The sequence below is a fragment of the Ursus americanus genome, chromosome 25, assembly GCF_024610735.1.
Source record: "Ursus americanus isolate L20-20 chromosome 25, mUrsAme1.1.p, whole genome shotgun sequence".
NCBI classification, from domain to species: domain Eukaryota; kingdom Metazoa; phylum Chordata; class Mammalia; order Carnivora; family Ursidae; genus Ursus; species Ursus americanus.
The window spans coordinates 39,502,678-39,529,089 of record NC_142151.1 but is presented as its reverse complement, the minus strand read 5'-3'; the positions used below and the strand labels follow the sequence as shown (position 1 = coordinate 39,529,089).

The following is a 26,412-nucleotide window of genomic DNA, read 5'->3' as shown; positions in this document are numbered from 1 at the left end:
AAGTTGGGGGAAGTCCTTCATGTTGAGGGGAAGATGGGGGTAGCTTAATTCTGAGGGCAGCCCCAACACCCCACCTTGTTCCCTGGTATTATCAGCCAGTTCCAGGCTTTTCCCTGAGGGCGGCACTGCCCCCAGCCACCCTCTCCCACCACCCCCCACCCAGCCTACCACTTGCTCATGTGACTTTCACCCTTGGCTTATGACTGGCTTCACCTTTGGTGTTCCTGCCCCACACCTACATCAGACGGGGACAGGAAGGCCTGCCAACTCCCCTTCAGCTACCCCTCGGGGGAATTGGGATTTATAATGGAGCCAAGACTTTGCCTCTTGCTTCCTCTTCCCTCTTCCCGCATATCTGCGGCCTCTTCATTTTATCTGTCCAGCTTCCCAGATCTCTGGGGGCCACACCATACCACGGGGAAGTCCAGCTCTCAAGCGTGTAAACAACAAGAAGGGGAGGTAGTCAAACCTTGCTCATGTGGATAAAGGGCACAGGTCACTTGTAGTCGGGTTCTGGGGAACTGGTGAGCAGAGTGGAGGTCAGAGCCAGGGAAGAACTGCTTAGCAGGAGATGGAGTCAGTCCCCCTGGACACTGGAGTTTGACTGTCTCCTCTTGGTCTGACTATTGGGGAAATGATCCAGGGCGGAGACAGACTTCTTGCTCAACCCAAACTCTAGGCGTTGGTGGCAGTGACTGCCTCCTGCTGCGGTGACATGTAGAAAAGAAACTTCCCTCCCTTCTGTGTTCTTGGGCCTCGTGGTCCAGATGCTCAGGGTGGGCTTCCTGGAGAGCCTTCAGGGCGTCAGCATGAGAGTGACTGGGGAGCCTGGCATGGGGGTGGAGCCTCATCGATATGGTGTAGGGACTGTCTACTCGGGCAGGAAGGAAGTTGTTCTCATCACCAACAAATGAAGAGGGCAGGTGAAGGCCTCCTGGGAAGTCCCACACTTTGAAGCGACTTGTGGGGCCAGGGAAGGGAAGAGAACCTCTGGGCTGGAAGGGGAGGAGGGGACGGCTGGTCAGTAAATGGCAAAAGCGAGAAGCAGAAGCAGCAGGTGCTAGGGGAGTTTGAGCGTGTGTCATGCTTTTGCAAACCTGCCCTGCAGGTCCTGTGCCAAGGAATAGGCCAAGCAGTGTTTCCAGAACCAGATGCCACACAAAGTCCCCATTCTGCGCAGGGGAGAGTCCTGGTCCTGAGCAGGGCGTGGGCAGCTGCACCAGCGGGCAAGTGGAGTTTGGGCAGGACCCAGAAGCCGGTTCCTGGGAAGCTGCTGCCTCTCTCTGGCCTCCTGACCACAGGTTGAAGCTTTGAGGTGTTGTGCAAGGTGTGATATTGTGGGGTGCCTACGAGGCCCAAGGCTTTGCTGGTGACACATCCAGTGTGTGCCACCTGCTGGCACTGGAGTTGTAGCTCCAGGAACAGCTACTCATTGAACCCTGAGCTCAGTAGTACCAGGGGCTGTGCTAGGTACAATGCATGCATGGCCTCCCACATCCGCCACAACCCAGTGAGATAGGAACCACTGTGATGCTCCTATTACAAATGGGAAACTGAGGCTTGGTGAGGTTGAGCAATGTGCCAAGGTTCCACAGCTGAGGAGTGGGACAGTCAGGACTCACACTTGGGTCTGTCTTAACCTCCACAGAACCCTACCACTTCTGCATTCATGGGAAGCCACAGGGCATTTAGTGCCATGCCTGGTACCTAACAGGCCTGCAATAAATGTTTGTGTGTGGCAGGGTTAGATTTACTAACTGGTTTGAACAGGTTGACCTGGGTGCAAGCTCGGTTTGCCCAAAGGTTACTCTGGGGACAGTGGCCTCTCAAAGGAGGCTCCATCTGCCAGCACCCTCAGGCCTCAGGGCCTCTCCAGCAGTCTTGGGTACATAACTTGGGCAAAAACAGCAGACAAGAATCTGAGAGAGAGAGCTCTGTGCAGAGAGATTGCATGGGATCAAATAAGATTTGAATGGTCTGGAAGGCAAATAACAAACACCCTCTCAATTTCAGACAAGCCACTCTATTGATAACCTACTGTGTGCTATGGGCACCAAGGAAGGGTTATTGTCCCATTGGCCAACTGTGAGCTAATCTCATCTTGTTTACTGTTTCCCTGCCTAGCTACCCCTTCAGGAACAGTCCTGAAGCTAGCCTACCTGGAAGGAGACATGGAATCTAGCCTCATCTGACAGCCTCTGCCAGGCACTGTGCAATTTCTTATCTCCTTTCATCTTGACAGCTTCTGCTTGGAGGAAGCTGCTGTTACTCTCTCCAGCATGTATATGGGAAACCAGGGTTGAAGGAGAGGCAGCAGCCTGCCCCACTGCAGAGCTAACCCGTGACCACACTCTGCCCTGCTTGCTGGGCTCCCCGTGCCAGAGCCTGGAGACGGAGGGAGAGGAAAGAGAAAGTGCTCAGCCCACCCTTCAGCCGGGGCCTCCAGGGTTCCTTGGCATATGACCGAAATGTTAAGTAGTGCTGTTAGAAGCTGTGCTGGCAGGCTCGCAGAATAGGAGGAACACGGGATTTGAGTTTGACACCCTTGGGTTCAAATCCTGGCTTTGTCACTTTCTAGCCTGTGACCTTGGGCAGGTTTCTTAACCTCTCTGAATTTCAGTTTGCTTATCTGAAAACTGGGATAAGAATAACTCCCTTATGGAGCATGTGTGGGGACTAGAGATGACGTAAGTGAGGTGTCCGGCATGAAGTAAGCCCTCAAAAAGCATGGGAGACAGACAGTCATTCAGTAGATATGCATTGAGGGCCTACTGTGTGCCAGGCACTATTCAAGACGCTGGGAATTTAACAGTGACAAGTAAAGACTCTTGCAATTTTTCTCAAATTTACTAGGCCAGGAACTCATCATTGCGAGAGGTCCCTTGAGAATCCAGGAATGGCTGTCTTGGTAGCTGGCTGAACTCAGATTTGGTAAATTTCTCTTCCTGCCATTTGTTAGCTGGTGAGCTTGGGAAAGTTATTTAGCTTCTCTGGGACTCAGATTCTCCCATTCTTTTTATATTTTTAGCTGTGAAATATATCATACACCCAATATGCTTACATATAGATTAAAGAATACTATAATATATACGTATTATATATATCCTGTACGCACCACCTAAATTCAGCACGGGACATCGTTAGCGCCTCATGAGCTCCTGTTGCTCTTCCCATTTGCATCCCCTTCCTCCCTCTGCACCCCACTAATATTTTGAACGTTAGTTATTTCCTTCCTTTTCTTTTTAAGTTTTCATCTACGCAAGCTTTGCAAACCCATCTATTGTTTACCTCCGCCTGTCTTTGGAGCTTACCCACAAGCGTGCTCTCTGCGATCTTCCACTCCGTGTCACATTTCTGAGATTTGTCCATGTCGAAGCTCCCAGAGGTAGTTCACTAGTTTTCACTCAGTGTGGTGTCCATGGTAAGGATGTGCCACAATTTGTACATCGACCCTCGTGGTGATGGACATTTGGGTTGTTTCCGGTTTGGAGTTACCGTGGTGACACTGCAGGGAGTATGTTGTGCTTGTCTCCCGGTGCACCTAGGCGTTTCTCCGGGCTGGAACCGGGGGCAGAGCTGCTGGGGCACAGGGACTTCGGTTGGGCATTGCTCTACAGGGCCAAACCCTTTTCCACGTGCTGGTACCAAAAAGCACTCCCTTCAGCCGGGGATAAAAGTTCCCATTGTTCCCCAACCTTTTCAATGCCTGATATAGACTTCATTTCTAAAATGAAAAAGTTGCACTTGAGGAGTTTCTAAAGTCCCTTTCTGTTCAACCAAGAGCCTGGTGACAATGCTGAGCACATACTAGGTGACCAGTTAATACCCACTGAATTGCATTTTGCCAAGGGTGTTGTGATGGTAGATTTTTCCTGGGCATTGATTTTGAGAAAAGGACACGGAAATCTCAGAACTCTGCTTATTAGCTAATCAGAGTTCAGGGCGCTGGGGGCAGAGATAGGATTTACATCTGTCCAGGGCTTTTTGAATATTTGAAGGCTCCAGGTGAGGTAAATTGAAGATTAATCGTTCAGAGTCCGGCCTTGACCTTCGACCCCCTGACTTGTCCAATCGGAGGTGCTCAAGGGTTGGGGTGGAGAGAACAGAGAAGGTGCCCTGGGGAAAGGAGCAGAATGCCCACAGAGAATCTTTTTCCCTTCCAAGGCTGAACATTCTGCCTGGAGGTGCTGGGTTGAATAGGTGTTAGATAGACCCAGTGTCCTGGCAGCCGCATAAACAGCCAGCTGCCCACTCACCCAGCCACCCGCAAAAGAATGTGGCTGGCGGAACAGTTGCATGGGCCACCCCAGGCCGCAATCCTGTAATTACCCATCTAGTCTGTGCCTGTCAGCAGCAGGGACAGGAGAGTGCCTCTGCCCTGGGCCTCATCTTGGTCACTAGGCCCACACTGGGCTTGGTGGTAGGGCCCCACCCAGTCTTCGAGCACCTCCCACCCCAACTCTGCCCCACTGTCTCTCTCTACACCAACCTTTGACCTCTGTGAGGCTACTATATCATATAGGAGCTGACCATTGTAATAAACCAATGGTTATTATAGCTTACACATTCCAGGCACCGTGTTAAATTTTTTCATGCATTTTCTTGTGCATGCCCCTCAATAATCCTATGGGGTAGGTAATATTGTTATCCCCATTTTACAGAAGAGGAAACTGACATTCAAAGAAGTTAAGGGGGGGATGCTCCTGGGTGGCACAGTCGGTTAGGTGTCCGATTCTTGGTTTCAGCTCAGGTCAGGATCTCAGGGTCATGAGATTGAGCTGGGGGTTGGGCTCCATGCTCAGCATAGAGTCTGCTTAAGTTTCTCTTTCCCTCTCCCTCTGCCCCTTTTCCCTGCTCTCTCTCTCTCAAATAATAAGTCTTAAAAAAAAAAAAAAAAGTTAAGAGGTTAAATTTCTTGCCCAAAGTCATCAAGCTCCTAAGTCAGACCAGAACTTAAATTCCAGATCTTCTGAAGTCTAGAATGTCTGTCTCTGCTTCACCTGCCCACGATTTGTCGGGCACGGTGTCCTCCTGGTTGTTCAACTCCGTCTTCTCTCTCCCCTTCCTGTCTGAGGAGGGCTGGTAAAGAGGCAGTAGGTGGTGCCAGTGGAGGGTGAATGGGACAGTTCCAGGCTGGCCAGGATGATGCTGGAAAACACCTTCGGGGCAGAGTTCTTTGTTCCAAACAACTTTGAATTTCCGGACTTCTGCCAGGGACGGGAAGGTGCCTCTGCCAAGCCTATCTGGCAAACACACTGACATCTTGGGTGCCATGATGTTAAGAAGTGGGGGATGACAGCCTCAGGTAAAATTCCATTATAATGAACTCCATCGGAGATCTGAATGGCTTTGTTGAGATGAAATTATGTTAACCAGTGTGCCTCGGAAGAACTCAAGTGTGGAGCCTGAGAACCTAGAGGGGAAGTCGAGCTAATTTGCCTTTAAGTGTCTTTTAGTAAAGCTCTGAAAAGTTTTGGAACCTAGAAGGACAAGGAGAGTCAGAGGCACCCCTGGTTCTTTCTTGAATGCCAAGCTGCTGGATGGTTGGGGCAGGGCCGGGAGGAGAGAGCTCTGTGCTCAATTGCACCTGACAGGGCTGTGCCTGTCTGTTCAATGGTCCGTGACCCCGCTGTGTTGCCAGCCTCTGAGAACAGGGCTGGGGCCCGTCTTGCAAGTCCCTACTCCACACAACACAACTCATCACGGGTATGCTCAGTCGCTGGCTATTGGACGGAAATATATTTCTGGGTAGACTGTGACCCCTGAGCTAGAAAAGAGAGTTCAAGGGCAAGTGTTTTGTGTGACTAAAACATTATAAGGAGCCAGGCTGCAGCTCAGAGGACTTGTCCCCAGTTGCTGAAGCAACCCTGAATGAGAATGAACGCTAACATTCCCCAAGCAGGTGCCACTGCCAGGTGCTGAGCTGAGCACTTGACATGCGTTATCTCATTGGATCCCCACAGACCATGAGGCAGGTATTGTTCTTGTTCGCCGTTTGAGGTGAGGGAATGGAAGCTTAGAGAGTTCCGGTCACTGGTTCTGGGATGCAGCGGGTGGGAGGTGGGGGAGGCAGGGTTTGTGCACAGCCTGTTCCCTTACCAGTGAGGCTGGAGGGCTGCAAATCTGGGGGCGGGGGAGGGGCGGTACGGAGGGCGCAGCCTGGTCTGGACCGGGTTAGATCCACCTCAGGCCAGCAGGGTGGCCACTGCGACAGCAGCCCAGGATGGCCAGATTATCCCATTTTTAAACGGAAAGCTGGAAATCTGGCGTTTTTCCAAAAGTGAAATCTATTTTTCAGAAACATTGACAACTGATTTAAAAATTCATGATGACCAGTGGTGATAATGGGGGGTGGCCACACAGCACCCATTCATGGACAGGTTTAGGCCAGGTAGGCCTCCGGCGTGTGTTCTGGTAGTTTCTTTCTTTGAACACGTAACTGTTAGACGGAGTGGGACCAGGAAGGCCCTTGTTGATACAGAACTCCTCACTAAAGGCATGATGGCTCTCCAGGGGTCCCCTTCCCAGCACGTCTCGTTGACTTCACAGGGGCCGAGTGTTTCTTTCTGGAGAGTTATCACGAAATCAGTCTAATGATATTCCATAAGTGAATCCCCTCCCCCCTCCCCAACTCTGTATCCCCGTCAGATATTTTCCCATAGGTGTTAGAAAGAAAATTCTGTGTAGAGAAATCAAAAAGAAACTAATACTCAAGCAAAGGGTCTTGGAAAAAAAGAAAAGGAAGGAAGGAAGGAAGGAAGGAAGGAAGGAAGGAAGGAAGGAAGGAAGGAAGGAGGGGAAGGAAGGAAGGAAGGAAGGAAGGAAGGAAGGAAGGAAGGAAGGAAGGAAGGAAGGGAGGGAGGGAGGGAGGAAGAGAAGTGGGATTGGCGCTTGGGCTTTGTAGGCAGGGAGTGATGGGCCAGCCTGCTGCAGTTTGGGCTCTCCCCTGGCTGTCAGACAGACTCAGCTCCCTGTGCTACTTAACATGCTCTCACAGCCTTGCACTTTCACACCTGAATTTCGTCCTCCTTTTAAAACCTGGAGGGAATAATTATAAACTAGTAACTAACATTTTTATGGAGTATCACAATTTGTATAAAACACTATTTATTTATTTTTAGATTTTATTCATTTCTTTGACAGAGAGAGAGCACAAGTAGGCAGAGAGGCAAGCAGAGGGAGAGGGAGAAGCAGGCTCCTTGCTGAGCGGGAAGCCCAATGTGGGGCTGGATCCCAGGACCCTGGGATCATGACCTGAGCCAAAGGCAGATGCTTAACCGACTGAGCCACCCAGGGGCTCCTAAAACGCTTTAAATAATTTATTTCAGCTGATACAGCAGTGCTGTGAGATAGTCAGATGGATGTAGAATCCCCTTTTCCAGGCTTGGTAAACAAGCAGTGTTTGTCTTTCTTCTTCCTTCCATTGGATCAGAGAGGGGTAGCCACGGAGGATTGAAACCCAGCAGGTGCAGGCACCCCGGGTTCCCACAGGCCTGCCCTTCCCTGCCGCCCTCACTCCTCACCTGGGGTCAACCCACCTATGGTCCCCCCTCCCTGAAAATCCCACTCCAGGGGGAGTGTGGAGGGGGCACGGAGAAGGCCCTGAACCAGTGGGTGGCCCGTGGCCAGCTTCGTCCCCAAGCCTGCCCCCACTGCCTGCCACCTTGAGCTATTGTTCCCAAAGCTGGGCAGAAAATAGCTCACTCCAGGGAATTATTTTTGTCTCTGTTAAACTTCAATCCTGAGCTACCGAAGAGCCTGGCTGCAGAGTTGTTTTTCAGGTCAGGGGGAGCTCTGGCAAAAGTAAGGTGTGGGGGAGTGTGGGGGTAGCGTTGGAAGGAGGGGCCATCCCCTCTGCCAGCCCCAGGGAGCAGAGATGGGCCCCAGGCCCCTGGCCTCTTCCCCTAGAATGCTGCCCGGCGGCTGCGTGACTGGCAGCACCTCCACCGGAGGAGGGGAGCCTGCCCCGCCAGCGGGAGTGAGGTCTCCCTCACCCTCCTTTAACCGAGTGCAGGCTCCAAGCTGCCCCATCAGGCGCCTTTCCCAGGGATGTGTGCTGCGGCCCAAGAGTATTGAGTAAAAGCAGTGGCAATACTGTCCCCTGGTGCCAAGGCCCAGGTGGAGGCAGGCCTGGCAGCAGGACAGCGGGGGGCTGCAGACAGCTGACCGCTGAGGAGGAAGGAGGTGGTTCCTCCGCAGACCCTGGCGCAGCTCCTCCCGAGCCCTGCAGCAGCCCTGAAACGTGCTCTGTGTATCCAATCTGTTCCATCTCTGCCCCTGGGTGTCAAAGAAAAACAAGGAAAAGGAAGATGGCCAGTGGATAGGGCTGTGGGAGGGGATTGTAGTTTGGAGAGGGTTCATGGGTTAGGACAAAGGCAGCTATTTCCTACCACTTTGTGGCTCTGGGGAAGAATCCCCCAGACAGATTGGGCCGTTGGGGCCTGAAACATTGAAACAAGGCTATCTTCAGCTCTTGGTCTGAGGGGAAGGCCAGGCTGGTGCTGTTGCCAGCCGTGAGCGTGGACATTGCGATCCAGGGTAGGGGCTGGCGTGTGCCCACACGTGTCGGGGACTTTCCCAGGTGTCTGTGGTGCAAGCTGTTTGTGAGCACTGTGTGTCTGTGGCTGATGCCCTTCCTTACAGCGATTCCTGGCAACGAGGAAGTGACCTTGTTGACCGGGAGAGAGCAATGAGCCAAGTGGCTCAGTGGAGGCAGGTTTGGGGATGGGGTGGCTGTGTGCAGCTCAGCTCTCCCCATGCCCAGCAACCATATCTAGCCACCCTGGACAGACTGATGCATTCAATAAGGATTGAACCGGTGACGTGTGGCTGAGCTGTTCACCGACTTCCGTCCGCCCTTGAGGAGACTTCTGTTCTTTCTTTGGTTTTCTCTCAGAAAACATCTATTTTCCTATTCAGCTGGGCTGGGTTTTCTAGAACGCTCTGCTTTATCTCTGCCTTTCAGCTCAGTTGTGACAGTCCTACTCCAGGGGTAGAGGATTTGCCCCAAAGGAGGATGGGGGGCTGGGGCGGTGGCTCTGGGTGTGCACCAGCTGGGACCTCTGCTCTCTGAAGAAGAGGCCTACTGCTTTGCTGGCCTTGGGGCCCTTTCTCGATAAACCAGTGGGAGAAAGCCCTATTTTTATTTTCTGCACAATACTCGAGCTTGATTCAGGTTGGAATGGGAATCAGATCTGAGTCGGAAAGACTTCAGTTTAAATATCATTACAATGATTTAAAATTCCTGGTATTCAAGACTCAGTGGGTTTACTAGAGGAAGGAGTCTATAGAAGGAAGAATGGAAGACACTTCCTATGCCAATGAGTATGGTCAACTGGCTCTTCTCTTCCTGGCAGCCTTCCTCTCTCCAGCCGTGCAGAACTAGTCTCCCTGCCTCCGACATGCCCTTTCCCCTTTTGCCTCTCGGCCTCTGCACAAGGACTGTCTGCCCAGAACTCTCATTAGCCTTCCTACCAATGCCGTGTTGAACTATGACCCTTCCTGTCTCCGTTGGCAGGCTGATAAGTGACCTCCTCTGAAGAGCTTTCTTTACCTTGCCAGCACAAAGCCCCGGGCTCTCCTGGACACTCTCGTCCTGTGGGTTTACCGGTATGGTAGCATGGGTCCTACTCACTTGACCTTCCTGTTTGTCCTCGTCCATGGACTGTGAGTTTCAAGAGGGCAGGGTCTCTGTGTGCCTCTCCATTGTGTCTCTGACTTCCAGGAGGGGCTTGCTATGGGGTCGTGCTTAAAACCAGCCAAGGGTCACCATTGAAGATAAGGCATCAGAGGCCAGAACCAGTATGCCCACCACAGTGTGAGGCCAAGAAGCAATGTTACAGCTCCCTGGCCATCTAAGGGGGTCCCTGAGAAGAAATACACACAGAAGGATGTCTAGAACCCTGACAAAGCTGAAGCTCTGGAAAAGATCTTTAGGGGGAAACCATTCTAATCAGAAACTGCGGGGCAGCTGGTGTCACCTTGGGGTGACTGCTCTGTGCTCTAATGTGGATGGAAACCTCTCTCTTTGGCCCAGACCTTGAAAAGCTTCCTGAATCCCCGAGGAGTGTCCACCCCTTCACTAATAACCCAGAAGATAGAGAGGATGCCTCTGGGTAGATCAGCCTCTTTGGGCCGGGAGCCACCCTGCCTGTCTCCGAAGACCCGGGATCCTTCACTGTTTCTGGCACAGGCCTAACAGTCTATCCCAGCATAAGTGAAAGGCTTTGCAGGGCCCCCAGGAGCTGGGGGGAAGCAGGAGTCCAGGCCCACCGAGCCAGAGCCAACCCAGTGTCCGGGTTGGGGGCCACAGTGGGCCCTCCTGTTGCAGGGTGGCTCCAGCCCTCACTGCCCTCACTGCCACCTCTGGGCTTCAGCCCCTGGCTCTCTGCCCCAGTCTTCCCCTGTGCTCTGCACATGCACGTGGACAAAACAGGTGAGGAAGTACCACGGCCCCTATGACACACAGGCCACATCACAGGGCCCTTGAGCTTCGGGTCCCATAGGAGAGAGCAGATATGTGACAGATGCATGGCCAGCCCTGTGTGACAGAAGAAGTTGGCACTGGGGAGCCACAGGACAAGTCCAGATGTGCAGCTCAGCTTCTCTGCTTGTAGGGGAGAGATTAGAATGATCCATTTTTCCCCTCCCACCCTGAGCAGCCAGATTTTTGGAAGCCAACAGCCAATGGATGGGGTGGTCAGTTTTTTCCCAGTTTAGTGGAAATGTGGCTTTCCGGACAATGTTGGTTTGGAGTGGCATGTTTGGGGCTGAGAGCAGGCTTTCTGCCCTCTGTGCACCTCTCTGGAGCCTATTCCAGGCTCTGGACTGTCCAGTGACTGTACCGACATCAGTTAGAGCTCTAACAATGAGCACAAGCTTCCATCAAACCGCAGTGTTCTGGGCACCAGGCACCGTGCTGAGGGCTACGCAGAGATGTCGGTCCCTGTGACAGTGCCGTGACCCAGGTGCTATCATGTCCACATTTGTAGACGAGGACACAGGATGGTAGTCAGATTGCTCAGGGTGTCGGGCTGGCCAGGTTGGTCATGGAGGTAAGCAAGGGATCCGATGCTGAGGATCCTGAGTATCTCGGAGCTGGTGGGACCTGGGGCTTGGGTACTGACCTTTCGCACGGTGCAGAAGTCTCTGAGGGAAGCAAAGACTGCATTGGTCCCAGAGCAATGAGGAAAAGCAGCCTGGCCGGGGTAGATTGGGAGGGGGTGGGCCTCAAAGCCATCTCTCTGAGCAGTGGTGGACTCAGGCCTCTGGGGACTTGCCTGGGGCCCCGGGAGTAAGAAAGATACTTAGTCTGGGTAGAGGCCCGCAGAGACGCTAGAAACTGGGCTTGGGAATCTCTTGGGAGGGAGAAGCGGCCTTCTGCTATTGTCCTGAGGCTGTCGTTGTTGTTGCTTTAAGCCCCATTTAGCCATTAGCAACAGTAGGAGTTCAGCTCTCCCCAGAGGAGGGGCTAGAACCACTTCCCCTGTATTCTTGGTGTTCTCCATTTGGGCTGCTCCCATTTCTATTCCTCGGTCTCCAAGTCACTGGACCAAGAGCCTCCTTGTCCCATTGACTTTGGCCTGGAGCAGATACCCCCATCCTACTATCCCAGGAGAGCCTCCTAGAGTAGGGAGAGAGCAGACCAGGCACATCCCACTTCCCTCTAAGATAGTCCCTTGCTGCCTCAAGTCCTGGTCCATTTCTTCAGGCCTTGGAAGCCAGAGCCAGGAGCTGGAGCTGGCTGGGCAAAAGCAAGTGAGTAAACTTTACCCACTTTGTCCCTTTGTATGGCGTGTCAGGATGGCATCGGGTTGGGTGGTCCCACTGCAGTCCGTGTCAGAGTCTTCTCCATGGCTTCCCACAACTCCCCTCCTCCCCAGCCCATTTCTCTCTCATGCCACTCTGACCCCCTGGAAGCTACTCAGGCTGGTGATGAGAGGTCTTGAAACTTGCCCAGGGTGGAGGTAGAGAAGCACTCTCCCTCCTTTGTGGCCTTGGAACAAGTCCCTCTTCCTCTAATGGCCTCAGTTTCTTTGCTCTGAAATCACAGATTGGGCTGCAGCTTATGAATGGGCCGGTTCCCTATGTTTCACCAGACACCATCACTGCCCACGCTTTCCAGCAGTGACAGGGCCTGGCCTGTCTGTTACCTCGAGAGCCGTAATCAGCCCAGAGATCTTGTTGACAAAGCTAAGGGCAGAGTTTCCACTGGAAAAAAGCAGCTTGCAGGAATAATTGTTGTTGATAAGAAGTGGAAATATATCTCAGTAAGCTATGTATCCCCAGCCCCACTGTCTGGGGCCCATGGGTTCCAGCCTCTGGGTTCTGCTCAACTCCTAGAAGCTGCCAGTGCTCCCAAGACAGTCAGCTAAGAAAAAGTCTTGGTGGAGGGCCAATAGAATGGGAGCTGATAGCATGGTTTCTATGGAGTGGCCCACTAACCCTTGACCCTGTATGGGGTGTCAGTCCATGACCTTTATCAGGTTCTCAAAGGTGATGTATATTCCCCAAAAGTTTGATAAAGAAGCACCTTCAGGGGCACCTGGGTGGCTCAGTTGGTTAAGCGTCTGACTGTTGGTTTCCACCCAGGTCATGATCTCAGTGTCGTGGGATGGAGTTCTGTTCAGTGGGGAGTCTGCTTAAGACTCTCTTTCCCTCTCCCTTTCTGTTTGCCCCTCCCCCACTCAAATAAATAAATAAATCTTAAAAAAAAAAAAAAGGAAGCACCTTTAGGGTAAACTCTTTCCTGCAACTGCTGGACCATCAGTCACTTAATTTCCTGTCTTTCAGTCAATCCCTAAATAGTTTGGGACGCCTTGACTCTGTTCTTAGCGCTGCCGTGCTGGGGGCCAGCCTCCCCTGGACACACCTGAGCCAAAGAGAGGAGGCAGGCGGGCTTGGGGGAGCTTATGCAGAGACTCAAACTCTCCTACAGAGCCCTTTTCTTGGACTGGAAACCGTTCTCTCCAGGCGAAGGCCACAGAGGCAGACACTGCACTCACCCCCTTATTTCCTGCCCTTGCGGGAATCATGGTCATACCTGGAAGTTTATGCGATCTAAGCCAAAATTAAATGTGGCCCTGTTATCTTCTCTGCTTCCCCCTGCAACCCCACTTACATCATAAACATCCTAAATTTTTCTACTTTTTATGACAGTTTTCCAGCAGGTGAGGAATGGGCCCTCGTCTGATTTGCACGATGGCATCATGCGCTGGTCCCACCAACCCTTCTTCCAAAAACTGTGGGAATGGCCCCGTAGCTCCACCTTAGATGGCTGTAAAGAGTTGGTCTAGGGCCAATGACTAAAAGCTACAGGGGCTATTTCATCTGTACATAGTGAAGAACTTTCTAAGCATACAGCCATTCAAAGAAAGTGGATTGCCATGGAAGATAGCTCTCCATCAGGAAAAATATTCAAAGACAGGTTAGAATATTATAGAGGGCATTTAAGATGGTTGCACTACGTAGAGTTTCCTTCCAATCTTGAGACGTCTGAGGTGACGGATATCTCTTGGGTTTTACTTTGGACATTGTAGTCTGCAAAAAATAATTCCCAACCATTCTGACTGTAATTTAAAATGTGTGTGTGTGGAGGGGCTGAAGGGACAATAAGGCAAGAAATCGTTTGGACAAATTCTGTTTGTATAGTGCACTGTCCTCTCCCTTTCCCTCTTTTTCACTCTGCTCCCCCTCGGCTTCTTCTGGGAGGTAATGCTGAGACTGTGGACATAAGTTGGGGATGGTGGGAAAGAAGAAAAGGTACCACCCTAGCTGGCCATGACACTGCTGTGCCTAAGTTAAAGCGATGGCCACAAGTGAGGTGGGTCCTACGGCGTTCAGCACCCTGTGGACAGAGTTGAAAGGACGATGAAGTGAAAAACCCCAAGAAAGAGTGAGCACGTAACAAGGCCGTGTATAGCACGGTGGGCGTGCACACAGGCCCATCTACTCCAGAGAGAGGCCCACGTGTGGTTCGCTCTGTGTGCGCCAATTTCAGGAAGAATGCTCTCTCCCTCTTCTGGGAAATCGCTTAGCTTTCCATTTCTTTCTAGAAGGAGGCGGAGCGCTGAGCCAATGTCAACAATTAGAAAGCTCAGTTTTGATCCCTCCGGTCCCAGCCCGGCAAGCAAGGCCCCCTCTCCTGGGCTCCCCGTCTCCATGGTGCCTGTTAGGGGCCACACCACTCATGCCCTTCCAGGTCCTTGGCATCTGAGGGTGAGTGAGCCTCACCTGCACTAGCGAGGTGTTGGGGCTCAACAGGTTCCTGAGGAGGTCCGAGAGAAAGCGCAGGCCTCATCATGATGGGAAATCCAACTCGGAGTTGCACACTCTCAGAGCTGGAAGAGACCTTGCAGGTCAGACCTCTCGTCCACCGCTCATCGGATACTCCAGGGTCATAGCTTTACTGCCCTCAGGACTCCGAGGACGGTTCAGTGGATGCGGCGGGGTTAAACCGAGTCCAGCAGGACTTTGGTCTTCCCAGGCTCTGCCCAGCACACCCTACAGCCACACCCCACAAGACTGTTCTAGGTTAGCCTGCCCAGGGATGCCCATTTAGCAGAAGCGCTGAGAGATGGGGTGCGGGTGGTGTGAGCTGACAGGCAGACATGTAGGAGGGGCAGTGGTTGTGGTTTCAGTGACTGGAAGGAAACACGTTATCTCCTCAGTTCTTGCTAAGGCAAGGTCAGGACTGGGTCAGGCTCAGGCAGGGGTTTTGATGTGGGATACAGTCCCCGGAGGAATGGAAGCCAGGGGCTTTCTGCAGAGTTGAGCTCCCCACCCTGTTTCTCTGAGGCTCAGTGCCAGGGGTTTGGGTATTTCTACAGTAGAGCAGGAGGGGTTGCTCTGGGGACAGTCCCAGCAGAAGCCATGGGATGTTCTGTGTACTCAGAACATGAATTTTGGGGAGGGCTGGGGGTTGTATGATGTGGCAAAGGGGGGTGGGATTAAGCGCTTTTTTCCACTGGTTCTTTTTCTACCCTGTGTCTTTGCCCCACTTTCCGTGAACTTGAACTGCAGGCTAAATCTAGGTTACTCTTTCCTAAAAGGACCATCTGGTAGTGCACAGTTGCCCGGGGAGGAGAGGCCCGTCTGTTGAGTGGGTTTTCCCAGTAGGTGGGGCTGACTGGCGGGGAGGGGATCCTGGCTGCTGCCTTCCATCTTCTGACTTTGGGAGCCGTGGAAGGGAAAACGCCACAGGCGAGTCCATCGTGACCTGGGGATTGTTCTCATTGCTCCCTGACTTAGTGGAAGTGAAGGGTGCTCAGGACTTCGGGCTGGGGAAATGACTGAGCTCTTTCCCTCAGGAAAGGCAGTGGAGTGAGGGACATTCAAATCCGGGCTCTGAAGACAATCGACTTCTCTGTGCCTCAGTTTTCCCATGGCTAAAATAGGGATAAATACCAGGGCCCGCCTGTTGAGGTTGCTGTGCGGCTTGAACGAGCAAGCATACTGGAGAACTTGGAGCAGGACTCAGGACAGAGAACGGTGTCTCCGCTGAGGATTGTCGCTGGAATGGGGGGGGGTCAGCAGGAGCAGGGGAAACATCTGGGCCTTGTACTCAGCTTGTCCTTGTTTGGCCCCGGGCCCCAGCACTTCGCTGGCCCTGGCACCCTGGGCAAGTCACTCAAAGTGCTCTGGACTTTGGCTTTGCCATCTGTGAAATGGGACTGCTCCCCACCTCACAGGGCTGCTCTGACGCTTCTGTAGATGGAGGTATAGAGCCTGGCAGGTTGGTGCGTAGTAGGTACCCCACACACTCTTTAAGCTCGAGGGCGGTAGTCTACCTGGATCTCAAGTCTGACTTTGGAAAACCTTAGGGGTTGAAGACAGGAAAGCAGCAGTCCTTTCTGTACCCACTCAGCCCATCCTCAGCCTCTGAGGAGCACACAGGGAGTCTGGGAAATTGGTAAGGCCACGGGGTAGGGTCCAGAAGAGTGTGGTCAGCTAGGGGCCTTGGGCAGAACAAGCAGGGGGAGCGAAGAGGAGCCTGGCTTGGGGGTAAGTGACAACAAGTCTGTCCCCAGCAGGTATGCCTCCTCCCACCCACAGCCCTTGGGAGCAGGCCAGCCTGGCTCAGGTTATTTCTGCTCATTGTCCATTGGTGTTTTCCTCGAATGTTCGTTGGGGGCTGGCAGTGCCCACGGAGAATAGTAAATGGGCTCAGTGGGTGGACAGTCCTAGGGCCCACATCTCGGAATTCCCTTGGGCTCTTCCCTTCCCTGCCTAGTTGTGCCTCTGGGAGGCCGAGAAACAGAAGCTGGGGGTCTGGACCTTCCCCATCTAGGGACTGGCTTAAAGGCTTTTGCCAGGGTTCAGGGTCAGGCATTTTCTGTTGGCATCAGGGAAGAAAGTGTGTGTGTGTGTGTGTGTGTGTGTGTGTGTGTGTGTGTGTGGTGTCTGTCTGTCTCTATGGGCAGACAAGCAAGGCTGGGTGTGGGTAGAAGTGGGAAGGGTGAAATTCTGCCAGCCCCACCTTGATGACCCAACATGCCACTAACACATAGACTCTGGGCACCAGCGTCAGCCCACCTTCAGCCTTTGCTGAGGCCGGGGGCGTGGAGCATGTCTCAGGAAGAGCTAAAAGTGGCAGAAAACATCCTGTTTGAAAGCGATGAGTTGCTGTATTTAACCCCTGCAGTACTTGCCCCGCCTACACCCAGTCTGCAGACAGGGATCCCAAACACCTGTCTTTGAGGCTGTCCCAAGAGGCCAGGCCCTGGGCTACAGTCTCCACCAGCACCATTCCCAGCCCCGCTGAGGTGTCTTCCTGGGGTGGGGTCTTTTCCCTGCCTTCAGCAGCACGCCAGGCCACCCTCTGGCTCTGCTCCCCACTGAGCATTCCTCAAATCTGGGGGTGGGGGCTGTGGGAGCAGCATAGCTCCCTTACGAAAAAGCACTTCCTGGGCGCCTGGGTGGCTCAGTCGGTTAAGCTTCTGCCTTCGGCTCAGGTCGTGATCCCAGAGTCCTGGAATTGAGTTCCGCGTGTCGGGCTCCCTGCTCAGAGGGAGTCTGCTTCTGCCCTTCCCCCTCTGCTCATGCTAACTCTCACTCTCTCTTTTCCTCCCTGTCTCAAATAAATAAATAGAAAAATAAAGAAAATCTTAAAAAAAACCCTTCCTCTCTCCCAACACCCTCTGCCGTGAAAGAAACAGGAGCACCTACAGCAGGGCCGTCGGCAGCTCTTTCCATTTGCCCACGTGCTGTCCCGCTGCTTCTCACTACTCCCCGCCTCAAGAGAGGGCCTGTCCTGGCTGCTGCCTGGCTCCCACCCCCTCACCCCTGCCAGTGATGACATGGCACACCTGTGCCCAACAAATCACTCTGTCAAGTTTTCAGTCCCTGATCTGGAGACTAAAGTCTCTGGAAAGAATCTTGCCTACTGCTTATTGGGCTCACTAGAGGACTGGCTATGAGGTGGGTGCGAGCTGTAGATAAAGTGTTTCCCCTTTGTCATTGCAGGGTCCTTTTGGTTGGCTGCGTCTGTGACCTCACAGAAGGGCATTCCCAGGCTCAACTTACCTGTCCCTCTGCTCCTTCAGGTGGGTGTTTCCTCATCAGCCACAACTTCCCTGGCCTGCTGTCTTCCAGGGGCTGGTGCGGGCCAGAGGAAGGAGGGGGCCAAGGGAAGGAAGAGAATACTACCCTGGGCTTTGCAAATGCGGGTCAGGTCTTGTGTCAGCAGAACCCGCAGCAGTCCACAGCTGAGACCCAGAGCCAGCTGGAGGCGGGGTGGGGGCTCAGAAGGGAGGGGCTTGCTGAGTCCCAAGCCAGAGCCCCAGGAGACTGTCCACCATAGTGATGTTTCCTACCCATCTCCAGGCTCCTCTTTCTCTCTCCTGCCTCTCACAGTCTCGGCCTGCCATTCCTGGGCCTGCCAGCTCTCAGGTCATATATGCCTGGGCCTCTTTTCCACCTCTGGACTCTGGTCCTGGTCCCTGGCTTCTTGGTAGCAGCAAATAACCCCAAACAGGGCTGAGTTTTCTCTCAGCTGCCCTGAAATGGTCCTGTTTTTTGTGGGCCTCCGGCTGCTGGGTCCAGCCTTCTCTCTGACCCGACCAGGGCCCCGGGCCCCCATCCCCTGGCCGGCAGCCTTCCCGATGTCAAGGGAGCAGCTCACACAGTTGCAGGAAGGCACTGGTGCCATGCTGGGGCGTCCTGCTCTTCCAATTCTCCTGCATCACGACATCTCCGATGAGCCTGTGTGATGACACACACTTGTTGGACCAATTTGACTGGTATTCCCCCCCCGCCCCACGCCTACATTTGATTTCTCTTTTTTCCACCAAATCCACCAGATGTTTGGTTGCTTGGATGACACAGATTCTGTAGCAACACCATGACGATTGAGAGTTGCAACATCTCAGTTGACCTGGGGTTAAGCCACAAGCATCCTAGACAGCTTCTCCTATTGCCCCACGATGGTATTGGGCCTCTGGGATCCCTGCCCACGGCTTGGATGTGTGAGGCACTCTAGAAGCCCGGGGGAGTCGGCTTGGACTTGGGATGGACTACAGGGATGATGTTGACAAACCTACAGGCGCTTTTTCTTCTATTTTTAATTGTTTAAAAATTGTGCAATGTTTTATATACACAGATGGGCATATAAAACATAAAATCATGTTTTAATAATAATAATAAAAATAATAAGATACCATATACCTACCCCTCGAAGAAATAGAATATAGTTACTACATTAGACCCCTGCATACCTATCTGCTGTCTCAATCCCTCAAAGGTTCTGTTAATCATTCCTTTGTTCTTTTTTTTTAAGTCTGTCTTATTCTCTCTCTGCATGTGTATATATATATATAAACATTGCAGTTTAACAAGTATCAATCCAGCTGTGATAAGAATGGGCAATAGTGTCATTATTAATACATTACATTACAGTTCCCAGGAGAAGAGAAGCTAAGACAGGGGAGCTACAGCTGCCTGCGATTAGGGTTCCCTCCACCCCTATCCTTATCGGTCCCACTTTCTTCCTTTGACTTGAAGCTCTTTGTGGAATTTAAAAAAAAATTAAGTATTGGCTTTGGGCATGTTGTAGTCATGATCGCTAGAGATACCTCAAGCTTCTCTGGGCCTCATTTGTAAAAAGAGTGCTAGTAATAGCACTTATCTCGTGGGGTGATATGAAGAGTAAATGGGATGAGACTCAAAGGGGCTTTGATATGCCAAACTTCAGCTCAGAGATTGCATTGGAAAGAAGCTCAGAGCCTCCCAAGGACGCCCCCAGAATCTACCTCTCTCACCTCAGGATAGGAGAACATGGCACTGGCTCATAACTGGCTTTCTCTCTTATGTTCCTTCTGCCCTGAGGGCCCCTCCTGCCCTGGGGCCAAGGGGCCACTTAAGCCTGCAATGGGCCTTGTGAGGACCCAGATCAAGGAGGCAGGTAGCAGGGTCTGAAACATTTTACGGAGGCCTGAGGAACTCTGAGCCTGACAGCATGAAGCCGAGGGCTCAATTTGCCTAATGGAAGAGTTAAGTCAGCTGCTTCCTGAGAAGGGTTTCCAAAAGCTATTAGGTTTTGTCCCTCTATCTTTCCTCTCTCCTCAAGTGTGAAATCCATCTCTTGATGATAATGCCTATTTATAAAAGCCATCTCGGAAAACAAAATGAGTTAATTGTCTATGACTCACATTATTCAGAAGGATGTTCAAATCAAGGTGTAAAATTTATACTGGGGGGAAAAAAAGAAGAGAGACCAAGATTTTGATTACCTGGGTGCCAGGACAGCAGGAACGCAGGCTGTCGGTGCTGAGCTGTGTGGCTGGGAGGGGCAAGGGTGGAAATAGGGTCTGATTCCGACATGGGGTGGGTTTACTGCAGTCCCCTCGCCCTCAAGGAAGGGGGCTGAGGGCTTCTGTCTGCACGTGAGGCTGTGGGGGGGCTCCCCTTTCCTCATGGAGGGGGCGCTGGGCAGAGTAGAGGCCCCTGACCTGCTGCAGGTCTGCTACTGAGATGAGCCGACGCCGGCGGTAGGCGAACGTTCCCTCGTGTCATCCTTCCTCACTCCCTGGAAAGATAACGCCATTCTTCAGGTGAGGGTACTAGGGCACAGACAGGCTAAACACGTCACCCACACTAGCCCGCCTGGTGGGCGGCAGGTGTGGCCTTTGAACCCAAACCATACTGTGAGCGAGCGGCTTCACCGCGGTGCCCCCGCTGATCACTCCCGACGTGGGGAAGGGAGCCCTGCTTCTGCTCCACAGAGAGTCAGGGGGGGAAGCCTCTGTGAGGGGAGTCACGAGGTGAGGGTGCCCAAGAAGTCCCGCTCCGGCCTGGGACCTGGGGAGCTGCCCGGCCTCGCCGAACTTCCGCCAGATGGGGGTGGGGGTGCAAAGGATGCTAGCCGGCCTTGGCACTGACTCCAGCTCTGGCCTGGGCCTGCCTGCTGTTCTTGTAGGGATGGAGGCGATGGCAGCCAGCACTTCCTTGCCCGACCCCGGCGACTTCGACCGGAATGTGCCCCGAATCTGTGGAGTGTGTGGAGACCGAGCCACCGGCTTTCACTTCAACGCTATGACCTGTGAAGGCTGCAAAGGCTTCTTCAGGTGAGTCCTCCCCAAGGCCGAGGGGAGGGAGATGCCTTCTTTCCCATGAGGAGAACTCCTGCGCCTTCCATGTCTCTGTCCTTCCCATGCCCGTGGATCATGCCAACTCTTACAGCCACTGGAGTGACGGGGTCTCAGGGAGGGTATCTCCTTCCTGCCCTCCCCTCAGCTCCAGCTCTGCCCTCTGCCCCTCTCAGAAAGGGTTTTCCTGAGGTCGTTATCTAGGTCCCCATCTTTCCATGACCGTTTGACCCACGGCCCCCTACCCTAACCCGTGTGTCTGTCCTTCGGGAGTGAACCTCCTAACAGACTGGTGATCACAGGCATGTCCTTGGGGAAGCCCCAGAACTTGGCTTCAGAGCTTGTCCTCTGAAATCAAACCATTCCTTGGAACAAGGGAAACTGCACCCGGGCTGGATCGCCATTCTTGATCTGTGCCCATGTCTTCACCCATGGCTCACTGTCCCAGGTTGGAACGCTCAGGCAATGTCAACAATGTGCCAGCATTCCTGTTCAGTCAGGGCCAGTTTCTCTACTGGCTGCGTCTTCTCTCCGCCAGTGAGCCCAGTGTCACAAGTGCAAACAGTATGGGGAAAGTACTGGAAAGGCTGGAGGAAGGGTGTTCCTGTCGAAAGCCAGGAAGGGAGGATGGGAAAGTGATACATTGCAGTATAGGCCTGGCAACCAGGAGAAATAGGCATTTGGCGTATATTGGAGAGAGAGCAAGAGGGAGAAAAGCCTGGAAGAACACATCAAAGAAAGAGCTTCTGTACAGTAGTCTTAATTGGTAGTGAATAAAGAGAAGAACAGGGCCTTTGGCCATCAAGAGAGGAAAGAGTGAATCAAGTCCAGAACAGGGATGCAGAAGTCGGCCTGGTTCTCTGAACCGAAGGGCTCACCCAGTGGCTTTGAGGGCAGAGTGAATCAGAGCCTGGGACTTGTACGGTACCTACCCCCCCCCCCAACTCAAGGACTCGTGGGCTGTCTGTGAACACAGCTCCCAACTCACCTGCCCTCTGTCCTGGGAACCAGCCGGCCTGGAGTTTCATTGCCTTGAGCAATCGCTGGGCAGCGGGGTTTCTGTGGGTGCTAATTGAGTGTTTGGCCTGGCGCGGGTTGCCCGCTTGGCTTCCTGGCAGGCTGCTCCCCATCTTGGGGAACAAGACCGGCAGCATCACTGGCTCCAGATCTTGTTGCCACGTCTCTCATTCCTCTGCACTTCCTGCAGGGTGGGCCTTCCAGAGCCCAGGTGCCACCTGGACCCTTTCCTGCCAGTGGAGAAGGAGGGTGGGTGTACCCACCACGGCTGCTTCCTATCACAAAAGCAGGCAGAAATGCGTGGGCTATTGGGCTGGCTGTGCCATTGTATGTCCTTGCCCAAATCATCTGACTTCTCCGCTTCGGTTTCCTCCACTAAGCGCAGGAGTTTAATATCTGACCCCTTTCGTATATAGCGCTAATCTGAGGGTTGATGAGACGATATGTATAAAAGTGCTTTAAAAGACATGAAGCATAGAAGTGCCTGGGTGGCACAGTCAGTTAAGTGACCGACTCTTGGTTTTGGCTCAGTTTCTGATCTCAGGTCATGATCTCAGGGTCATGAGATCGAGCCCCGTGTCAGGCTCCACACTCAGCACAGAGTCTGCTTAAGACTCTCTCTTCCTCCTCCCCCTGCCCTTCCTCTCTCTCTCTCTCTCTCACTTTCTCTCCCTCTCAAATAATAAGTAAGCAAATCTTAAAAAAAAAAAAAGACATAAAGTGCAATATGTTATTTTTGAGCCTAGTGGGTCAATACTTATGCCCTTAATGGAACACTGTCCTAATAAAATAAACAAGTCTCTCTAGCCATCCACCCTCCTTTAGTTTTGTCTTTCACACACTCACTCACCAGATTCTAATGAGCATCTATGACCAAGGTACTGGGCTAAGAGCTGGCAATATGGGGACTCTCACCAAAGGTTGTGTGTCACCAACCTGTAGTTCAAAGGTCTCCAGCTATTCTTGGGGCTGTGTGGTTAATCCATAGACCCCTGCCCCCAATCCCCTCTTTCTAGGCCATCTATCCCTGGGGGTCAGCTCTGGGAGATGGGACTCTTCAGTGGCTGCTTATGGGGTTATGACATATTGGAGGTCACTTCCTCACTCGAGTGGCTCCATCCCCATGCACCTGTGCTTCCTGCCCTCGGACACACTACTAGGCTCCGAATCCTTGAGACAGGGCCATGTTAAGATCTGGGTGGAGGGAGGACTGGTTCCCTCATGCCCAGGGCCAGGTGTGGGAAATGGCCACACGTGCAGGGGTGGTGTGTTTGCACACCCACATGACCACGGTGTGGCTCTGATGCCCGTGGGCACATTATGCTGCTGTCACCCACCCTTGGCCCCTCCCTCCAACAACTCCTGCACGAAAGTACTGGCATTACGGGCAGCATGCAGCTTTTGTCTTGTTACCCTGTCCTTGTCTACCTTGTATCTTTACCGTCCTGGCCTTGATGACTGGGCCAGACTGCGCTTTCTGAAGAGCCAACATCTCTTATTGTTTGTCTTGATTTTGTTTGATAAATACACACACAACACCTCTGGTCGATCTTCATTATTCATGGATTCTGTATTTGCAAACTTGCTCACCTGTTAAAATTTCCTTGTAATCCCTACATCAATACTTGCAGCATTTTTGTGGTCATTTCTGGACGTGCTCAGAGTGGTGAAAGATCCCAGTCCCCTAGCGCACATGCTCCCGGCCACGGCGGAACAAGGCGACGCTCTGCCTTCTTGTTTCAGCTCTCATGCTACAAAAAAGTGTCCTTTTTGTGGGCTGCCTGGTGCCATGGCCTTTGCATTCTTGTGCTTTTCAATGGTTGGCCCTAAGTGTAGTGCCAGAGTGCTGTGAAGTGGTCCTAAGCCCTAGAAAGCTTCGATGTGCCTTACAGAGAAAACCTGTGCTCAGGAAGCTTCGTTCAGATGTGAGCTCTAGTGCTGTTGGCCGAGTTCGGTGTTAACGAATCAACAATATATATTAAGCAAGGTGTCTTTAAATAGAAAGCACACATGAAACAAGCTGATGTATTGATTGATTGATGAAAATGTGACCAGGGGCTCACTGGAAACTAGCCCTAGGAACCATGGCGCAGTGTCTGTTGATTCAGCGTTCACGTTGACTTTAACTGCTGCCAGTAAGAAGAATCAACTCAATATGTGTAATTTCTCCTCTTTTCTCCTGCTTTTCACCTGCTTCTCCTTTGCTTCATCCAAATTCTATTTGGTGTTCTTCTATCTTGGTTTAGTTCAAATAGAACCCTCTTGTCACGATGTCTGTTTTTGAAATCCTGATCCCAGGAAGAAAAGTCTATACCCGTGGGAGTACCTTCTCTGTATCAGGCTCCACGTCTTTAGGACCACGAAGATAAGTGCAACCAAGTCCTTGCTCTCCGAGAGTTCACCCCACCCTTTCATGGTCGTTCTCAAGGAAAGAGCATCGCTTTGGTGATGGGTCACGGACGATTTTCCAAGTGCTGGGGATGAGTAATCCCGTTTGACCATTCAGTGTTTGGTTTGACTTCCAAGATAGTCAAACTAACCTGCCCTAGGAGCTAGTTGTGGTCATCCCAGCAGGTCCAAAACTCATAGTCAAACTGAAATGTGATTATGAAGGTTGGACGGTGACCACAGTTCTATTGCTCTATGGTCAGGAATTAGAGACCATCACTGGCCGTTATTACAAGTTATTTCATTCTGTTTCTGCTTCCTGCTCCCCTGGAATACATGGACATCCTTGGGGAAAAATGGTATTTCCAGTGTGAATAAAATGTTGACATAGGCAAGCTTGTAAGAGGTTATATGTCTTGGTTATGTGAACACCGGAGCATAAGTAAGGGCCAGAGGGGAAAAATACATAGGTCTACTACGAAAGTAGATAGTGGGTGATTGATGGAGGTGAATGAATCTCTGGTCATGGGTGGCTTAGTCCAGGCTCCAATATAAAGGGAAAGTAAAAAGGACAGAGAAAAAAAATCAGAGGGACCCCTTTCATGAAGAGAATGAAGAGTATGGTGAAGTTTAAGAGGTGATCCTGGAAAGCAGGGTTGAGAAACAGATCACTCTTTGCCTTTTCCTCTTATCTTCTTCCTGCCTGTTGATACCTAGTTAATCCAGACCCTACAGTGCCAGCACCAAGCTAACAAATACGGTGTGGAGAGAAATGCCTTCTCGTCTGCCAGCCCCAAGGTCCTCAGGGAACTTGTTCTTTCTGAGTCCTGCGGAGCGCAGGGGGCAAAAGGCAGGCTGGTGAGGAGCCAGGAACAAGAGGAATGTTCTGGCTTTCAGGAAGGCCACCCAGCTGATACTGTGGGAGCCGGGATGTGAAGGGGGGCAGAGAAATGGGGCAGATGTCCAGTGACTTAAAACTCAAAGTGCTCACAAGCGCTGGAGTACACAGAGGAGAGAGGAGCAGCTGTCCAGGGCATTCTATGGGCACAAGTAAATGAGTCACCATGAAGCGAGCGTTGCTGGAGAAAACTTTGTCCAGTTCAGCTTGGCAGCTGGCCCCCTTCCATGGCGGCTCAAGGCTGTGAATGAACGAGAACAAGGAAGGACCAAGAGTAGTTTTGGAAGCTTGGGTAGAGGAGGCCAGAATATTTGGAGAGGAAATGTTACTGGAGGTGTCAAGATAGGCAGCTGCAAGCGTGTGACGATCTTGTGTGTCTTTGGGAACTCAGCACTTTCATCAAGGCTCGTTGGCATGAAGGCACTCTCTGCACACGTGGGGGGTCCTCTCTGCGCTTCGGCAGTAGAGGGCTGGTGGAGAGGACCGCCAGAGGTTACCCCACACTTCCAAGCCACCCATCTCAGGGACTGCTTCTAACTCAATGGCTTTGTCCTAGAGGAGACCTTCAAACAGCGTCTGCTGCATGCTCTTGGACTTTTTTAAAAATTTACTTGAGAGAGAGAGAGAGAGCAAGTGAGAGAGAGAGCACAAGCCGGGGGGTGGGGGGGGGCAGAGGGAGAGAGAGAGAAGCTGACTTCCCACTGAGCAGAGAGCAGATGTGGGGCTCGATCCCAGGACCCCAGGACCCCAGGACCGTGACCTGAGCAAAAGTCAGACACCGAACTGACTAAGCCACCCAGGCACCCTGGACTTTAGGGGGCATGTTTGGACTACTCCTCTGGCTTGGATTGGAATATGGTACATTCATGATGAGGACCATATTAGGGAAGAATACCGGAAGCTTTGGAATCAAACATCTCCATTCTGATCCCACTTTCACACTTACTAGCTGTGTGACATGGAGCAAAGGATTTAACTTCCCAGGGCCTTTTCGGCCACCTGTAGAATAAGGATAGAGCCTATCCTGCAAGGCTGTTGTGAGCGTCGGAGGTGACACATGAAGTCCTGGCACAGAAGGCTCTCAGCAACTGCTCACTGCTATCCTTGTCCTTCTGTAGTGCTTGTGTCTGAGAGCAGACAGTCCTTTCTCTCCTCCAGCACAGAACCTGGGACGTGTGTGTAAATAACCTCTCTATATGGTTAAAAAAAAAAAAAATAGAAGCGGCAGCAGCAAATAGTTCAAAGGGGCATCTAAATGAAAAGTAAGTCTTCTTCTCTACCCAATTCTCACATCCCTACCTCCTCCAGAAGCTGTCACTGTGACCAGCTCATTGTGCTCGCTTCCGAATTCTTTACGTAAGAGCGTGTCTACGGGTTTATGTGTGTGCGCACACGCACGCACGTGCACAGGAAGATGGGAGTATGCTGTCCTCGCCCTTCTGCATCTTGCTGTGATCTACTCCAGAACGCTTCCTCGAGCTAGTTCCCACGGCCACGTTCTTCCTCTGTCCTTTCCGCAGCCCCGTC

General features: G+C 52.2%; 1 protein-coding gene across 1 annotated transcript in view; it reads left to right on the top strand.

Annotated features, from left to right (window-relative positions):
* VDR (vitamin D receptor) overlaps nt 1-26,412 on the top strand; it is a 55,033-nt gene that overhangs the window by 3,024 nt on the left and 25,597 nt on the right. Inside the window, exons 2-3 of the mRNA XM_045801190.2 lie at nt 17,464-17,543; nt 20,414-20,561. Coding sequence (XP_045657146.2) covers nt 20,416-20,561 — 146 coding nt within the window. The 5' untranslated portion in view covers nt 17,464-17,543; nt 20,414-20,415. The remainder of the gene's footprint in view (nt 1-17,463; nt 17,544-20,413; nt 20,562-26,412) is intronic.